The 7197-nt window shown below is 43.4% G+C and overlaps 1 protein-coding gene across 1 annotated transcript in view; it reads left to right on the top strand.

Moving 5' to 3' along the window:
* The first annotated feature begins 717 nt into the window (after positions 1-717).
* LOC118828854 (myocardial zonula adherens protein) overlaps positions 718-7197 on the top strand; it is a 103717-nt gene continuing 97237 nt past the window's right edge. The window contains exon 1 of the mRNA XM_036735739.1: positions 718-940. Within this exon, the coding sequence (XP_036591634.1) occupies positions 866-940 (75 nt within the window). The 5' untranslated portion in view covers positions 718-865. The remainder of the gene's footprint in view (positions 941-7197) is intronic.

Here is a 7197-nt window from a genome sequence, read left to right as displayed (position 1 = left end):
CCCCACCCTCACAAAGCCACATCTGGAGAATGATAAAGGAGACAGGCCATTCAGGAACTGGGGGTCCTACGGATATCTCCTTTAAACAAAAAAATACTGGGGGGTGCCTGAGGAAGACATCCTCCCCTTCTCACTTAGCACTTTTGTTTCTTAACTCTCTAATGCAACGATCATTTAATAGTGTAGGATAGTTATGTTTGTATGGTATCCTCTTATTTTCCTCAATACCTTGTGCTCTTCGAACAACAGAAACACAAGAAATGTTTGTTGAATGACTCGATATTGTGCCAGAAGCAGTTCCAACCTCCAGTTCTAGAGAGGGCCTCCCAGAGAGCTCCCTCTCCAAGCTGTAACAAAGTGTCAGTAGAGGAAGAAGAGTCCTCTGCGCTGGCCTTACCCAAACTCAGACTGACCGCCCCTGCATAGAAAGACTGAGTCAGAGCCAAAAAGAGAAAATGCTGCCGGACAGGTCGGACGAGCTGGGAGTTCGCTTCTTCCGCCCCGAGGTGCGCTCCCTCCCCGTCTACCCGCCCACTCTTCCACCCGGGCTGCCTCCGACCACAGCTGGCCGCACAGCTGGCTTGGTGGGGCCACAGCGCGGCCTCTGGGGGTGTGGGTAGTGGGCTAGCCTGGGCGTTCCCTCCAGACCGGGCGGGCTGCGGACACTCCCCCGGTGTAGTGCAGGGAGAGGAGGAGCGGGAACAGTGACGAGGGCCAAGGGAGGAGGCAAGGAGGACGAAAGGGGGAGGGCAGATAGACAGACGGGCAGACAGACTGCCAGCCTGGGGCCTGGGGAGCGTTATTCGAACCCGAGAGACACTCCGGCTTCGCTCCCGCCCTCCGCGCCCTACGGCACAGCTGGAGGATGCTGCGCTACAGCTCCGCGGTCACCCTGCTCTCGGGCAACGGGGCCGCTTCCTCTGGGAGTCCAGGCAAGAGGGTGAGTAGCAGCAAGAGGAGAGGGAGCGAGCGAGCCCAGCTGCGCTCCGCCTTTCTCCTCAGTAGTCCAGTCTAAAGGCGCTCGGCTCCCCGCTCCTGGGTGGGTAAGCCCTTGCTCCCAGGAGCGCGCAAGCCGTGGGCCGGAGAATCGCTCAAGTTTCTGCCCACTTCCTGTCCGAGACCCCCTGCCTTCGCTCCGCCCTGCCAAGCTCAGCCCCTTCACTAGCCCACCTGCTCTCAACCCTGCAAACCACCCACAGATGAGAGGCCCCAAGAAAAGGAAAAAGGACTTGGTATTTAACGTGGTGCCTACTGTTCTTCTTTTGCTGACTTTCCTCTTCCTTACCACCATGCCCCCTTAAGCCTAGGATGTGGGGATGGCATCAGCTTCATAAACCAGCGTGACCTTTTTAATCACTTTAGCTGGCTTAGGACCCAAAGGCAAAGCTATAAAGAAAATGCCTAACTTTGTTTTGTCCCTTGATGGAACTAAAAGGACAGTATTCTTTTTTGTAGTGTTAGCTGGCCTTTAATAATTTTTCTAGGGCTGCCTTTTAAAAGGGAGACATAGGGAAGGGAAAAAGATCCCTTCTAAGTCCTTTGTATAGTGCTTAGCAAAACTGAGAAAAACCCATCTGGGAGCCAGGTGACTCTATTTCCTCTGACTTCACTTAGTGGAAGTCACTGTTTTTCCTTCCGAGTTACTTAAAAAAATCAGTAATTCTATGTGGATTCTTGAGCCTCAGATACCATCTCCACAATGTGTGTTAAGAAACTATTTTATGTACCTTGAAATGATATATGTAAATCAGATTCTTAAAGTGTCTTGCAAGTGGCAGCTTTCCTCCATCTTAGAGAAATTAATTTAGAAATTAGAGTGCTTTTTAATATTTAGTGATAATCACTAGAGGTCAAAACTGTGCCCTTCACTCCAAAAAAACAAAGTCAGCTGCCTCACGATTTTTTTATCTCATCCTAATATACGTTCATGTTTGTGTGTACATACATGTATATGCACCTATATAGTAGAGGCTATCATTGGTCACATTTTTAGATTATTACTATCACTTAATAAATAAATATTTATTAAGGGTCTACTATGTGCCCTGGCACAGACTACACTGTGCACTGTAGCTGGGGATACAAAAAGAGGCAAAAGACAGTCCTTGCCCTCAAGAAGTTTACAATCCAATGGATTAGTAACAAATACCACCCAACCTTCGGGTAGTTTGGTATTTCCTGCCTGCTCTGAAGTTTTTATTTTTTTAGGTATGTCTGTTTTAATTTTCTACTACCAGAAAGACATTAATGGCCTTCAATGCCTTAAGCCCTTTAAGGTTCTTTTTTCTGGGGTGGTGGAGTATTGAGTATGGAATTTGTTGAGGTCTTACCTAATTTTTTCTCTTGTTTTTGAAATCTAGCTAAACACATAGATTAAAAGGACTTTATCTGATTTTTAACTTCAAAATCCAGGATCTCAATTTGGGCCATTAGGACTTTTGATGATAATGGTCTTTATACAAAGACATGTGTTCATTCAACTTCAGGGAGATCTTTGTTAATTAGGACACAATTTAGACAGTGGAATAATTAAACTTCACAAAGGCTGGTCTAGAGCACAAAACTATGGATAGACAGAAATATAATCAGCAACTGGTCAACTTCCTCAAATGCTCACTCTCATCAGTAACCAGAGCAATACTTCAGTAAATAAATGAGCTTGTATTCCTAAGTGGGGTATGACAGAAACATCCTTAAAGAAGGCCTTGCCTTTGCAGTCAAATAGCATTCGAATCTCTGGTCACTTTGGATACTCCTAGAATCGCATAGTTTAGGTGGCTTCCACTCTCCCAATGAATACAGTTTCCAGTTTTGTGCAGACCAGTTCCTTAATCTGGAAAGAAGACAGCTCAACTGTCCAGTTATTTTCCCTCTTCCAAGACTGCCCACTCTAATTATGAATTTTCCAATGCCTCAGTCTCAAAAGGTGCCATTTCTGAATGGGAAAAGGACACTGGATATGCCATTAATCGCTTTATTGAGTATTGGAATGGTTAAATGGAAGGAAGAGAACATTTTGCTCTAGGGGGAAGAAACATAAAAATTTCTTTTGTTTCAGCTTTATAGATCAGATAGCCGAAAAAGCAACTTTACTTGGAGGTTTGTTAGTGATGACTGCTTCCCTTTGTGATACTGAATAAGTGAAACTGGGACAATAAAATGTTACTAGCAGATGGAATTAAATTTTTATCAAAGTAGCATGTCAGACATGACTGGGGGAGGTAGGGAAGATACCATGTTTTGATAGGATGAAAACTCAAGCAGAATAGAAATGGTTGCTAACAGTTGATGGGGAGTCATGAATTCTCTGAATCAGGTACCAAAAAATGATGTATCCAGCCTGGGTTATTATTGGGATTTCATTTGTTTGATGAATGTCACTTAGAAACTGTGATCGCCTCTCAACTGAAGTTGTGCCCAAGGAGTAATTTCTGTCAGCCCAGAATCAGAGGTGTGAGAAGCATAGAAATATGCCAACCAGCCAAGATTGTGAAACAAAAACGCCTGTCTCCAAACCAGTTGTGCACTAAAAATAGTTTTTATCTACAGCAACAGCAGGAAGATAAATTGGAAAGACTTGGAACGAAAACATGACCATAAAAAAAAACCTGAATGATAACTTTGGGGGATGGGAGAAATCAAGCATTTTGAAATTTCTTTGTCTTTCAAAGGAATGTTTAGAATACAAGGATGATCCCCTGAAAGTAAGACAGGTATTTTCCCCCTCAAGAAAAAGGCTTTGTGTATTTGTGAACTGTATGTGTCTCAGACTGTAACCAAATATGTTCTGTGTAGAGTGGTGACTAACAGAGTATACTGAATCTTCTCTCTAACAGCAGACCTTATTTATAGCCACAGGTGACTTGACTGCTAGCTGACAGCTGACTACTAAGAGATATTTACAAAAGAGGGAAATACTCAACCTAGGGTGAAAAGAATTAGGCATCTCCTCTCTTCCTCCTCCACTATTTTCTTTCTATTAGACTACTGTTTCCTCTGCAAAGAAGTAAAATTTACTTGTTAATCATCACTTCCTTGTTTTTGTATGAATATCCTAAGTCTAACCTGAGTGATCATAGACTCATAGCCTTAGAATTGGATGAGCTTTATAAACAACTCTTTCTGAGCTGTCAGCTACACTACTGGGTGCAAACAGCTGTTCATCGTCATTTTACTTTCCCAATAAATATATAGAACCATAGAAATGGCAGAATTTCAGAACTGAAGAGACATTAGAAGAAATGAATGAATGAATGGGAAGAATAAATTTATCCACCATTTACTGTTTGCCAAGCACTGTGTGTTAAATACTGGGGATACAAATAGGAAAGCAAGCATCGTTCCTGGCCTTAAGGAGCATATAATCTAAAGGGGATGGGGAAAGAAGGAGAAGGGAAGAGAATAAGTACTAATATACTATGTGTCAGGCACTGTGCTAAACATTTTTAAACAAATATTATCTCCTAAACATGGGAAGTAATAGGGAGGACCACTTTGGTCTAGAAAATTACATGGATGGTGAGTAGGGTTATAAGTTGATAGACTGATACCACCCATCCAAGAACTATGGTATTGATCATGATTCATGATTCCAGAACTGAAATGGAGGGGAAAGTACTTGAGTTAACATAGTGGATAAGTTGTAGAAGAGAAAGCTGGAGAACGAGGGCTCTGCTGAAACAGTGGTTGAGGAGGCAGTCACCCATCAGGATAGCTAGGCGCTAGGGTCCCTCCTAGACCAGCTACTGAGCAACAGCTATTTGTTCTTGGGGTATCAGCGTACACACACAGCCTGGTACAGCAAATATAGTCCTTGATGCCAGGCAGTAGAGGAGAAGTGCTAAAAACAATGTCAAGACCTTGAAGCTATCTTTACTGATCTTAGGAAAATGTCTTTAATAATGTGAGTCACCTTTAGTTCCAGAAGCTACTAAGGAAGTTTGACTTCTTTGAATTCACCAGAGTACTAAGGTTACCCCATGGTTCGTTGTATCTAAATTGATGACTGGCTCTCTTTGTTCCTGGTGAGCCCAAGAAATCAGTCAATAAAATTTTATTAAGGTCTTACTATATGCCAGACACTGTGCTGAGTCCTAGGGATACAAATAAAAGCCTTCAAAGAACGTACATTCTATTAAAGGAGACAACATGTAAATAACTAGGTACTTACAAGCTATCCACAGTAAAAAGAAAGTGATCTGAGAAGGGAAGGCATTAGAAGCTGGGGGGACCAGGAAAGGCCTCTTGCAGAAGATCAGCTTTGAGTTGAGAGGAAGGAAACCAAGCAAACTAAAAGGGGTACAAGGAGCTCAGCATTCTAGGCATAGGGGACAGAGAGTGCAAAGGCACAGAGTTGGGATGGAGGGTTGTGTTTGAGGAACAGCAAGTAAGCCAGCATGGCTGGATTATATTGTGGGTAGAGGGAAGAAAAATGTAAGAAGACAGAAAAGGTAGGAAGGAGCTAGGTTAGGGGTAGGGAATCTGCATGTGGCCTTGAGGCCAAAGGTTCCCCACCCCTGGGCTAGGTTATGAAGAGCTCTAAAAGCTTGAGAATTTTGTATTTGATCATGGAGGGAATGGAGAGCCACTGGAGGCCATTGAACAGGAGTAGGGAGTAGACACCATGAGACCTATGCTTTAGAGAAAATGTCTTGGCCACTAAGTCAAAGGTGGATTGGAGTGAGGGAGAGAGGTATGGGTTAAGAAGGCTGTTGCTGTAGTCTAGGCAAAAGCCAATGAGGGCTTGAACTAAATTTCGGCCGTAGGAGTGGAGAAGACACACGTCTTGTCGCAAGGGCAAGATTTGGCAAAGGATTGCATATGCATGGTGAGTGCGAACTATGTAACGATCCAGTTTGTCAGTCTGTGCTAGACTCCATAGGATCACAGGCTTTAGAGATGTAAGGGAATTTGGGCTCATCTAGAATAATCCTCTTATTTTACAGAGGAGGATATTAATGCTCAGAGAGGTTAAGTGTCTTGTCCGAAGTCTCAGCGGTAGTAAATGAGACTTGAACCCAGGTCCTCTGACTCCAAGTCCAGGTCTCTTTCCCCTCAACCATGAGATACCCCAAATATTAATTGGGGCCTGGAAGTTGATATCAGTGTGCATCAGTTCAACGGACATTCATTAAATTCTTGCAAGGTGCAAAGATGGATGAGGACAAGGTCCATGATCTTGAAGGGTTTACTAGGAAACTGAATTGTTTAGGCAGCACAAATCATCACAAGTTCTGGATATAGTCACTGAAGAACCCAAGCCTGTCCCTTTGAGTAGGGGAGGAGGGTAAAATCACATTATGTTTTTTCCCACCACTCTTCAAAAGACAAGATATAGGTGAAATGAGGATAAAATAAAAATTTAGGGCAGCTGAAAAGAGAGAAAAGAGATCACAAAAGGGCCACCTGAGAATAGGGCTCATATTTCACCTATCTCGCTTGGGGATGGTGTGTTGCATACAGCTTATACAGCTGTGAATCCCAGGTCTTACTGAGAACCAATTGGGAGGAGCCAATTTCTTCTTCTCCCAAAATTGCTGCTGACTTCTTGAGTCACGGCCTAGTCTCAGCAGCCATAGGGTCCCCCAGAGTAATGGTCAGGGATAGGAATTTCGTGCTGATAACCACTCTATGTATATGCATAAGAAAGAGTGTGTATAAGCAGTCAGTAATTAGTCAGTAGATATTTATTAAGCACCTACCATGCCAGGCACTGTGCTAAGCACTGGGGAGACGAAGAAAGGTAAAAGATAGTCTCAGCTCTCATGGAACTAGCTCACAGTCTAATAGAGGAGATAACATGCAAACAACTATGTCCAAACAAGCTATATGCAGGATAATTGGAAATTATCAACAGAGGGAAGGCTCCAGAATTAAGGGGGGATCCTATAGAAGGTGGGTTTTTAGCTGGGACTCAAAGGAATCCAGGTGGTGAATATTAGAAGGGAGAGAATTCCAGAAATTGGGGCCAGCCAGTGAAAATTCCCAGAATCCAGATGAAGGATCTTGTTTGAGAAACAGCAAGGATACAAGTATCACTGGCTTTCAGAGTACATGGGGTGTGGGTATGTAGGTGTATAAGAAGAATAGAATGGGGGCCAGGTTATGAGAGACTTTGAAAAATACCAGAGGAGTTTACATTTGATCAGTATAGTAGCAGCTTATTGTAGACTGAAGATAGAGCCTTAAAACCCAACT

This window comes from Trichosurus vulpecula, chromosome 8 (genome assembly GCF_011100635.1).
Source record: "Trichosurus vulpecula isolate mTriVul1 chromosome 8, mTriVul1.pri, whole genome shotgun sequence".
Lineage (NCBI taxonomy): Eukaryota > Metazoa > Chordata > Mammalia > Diprotodontia > Phalangeridae > Trichosurus > Trichosurus vulpecula.
The sequence above is the reverse complement of the archived record's forward strand: the minus strand, read 5'-3'. Positions and strand labels throughout refer to the sequence as shown.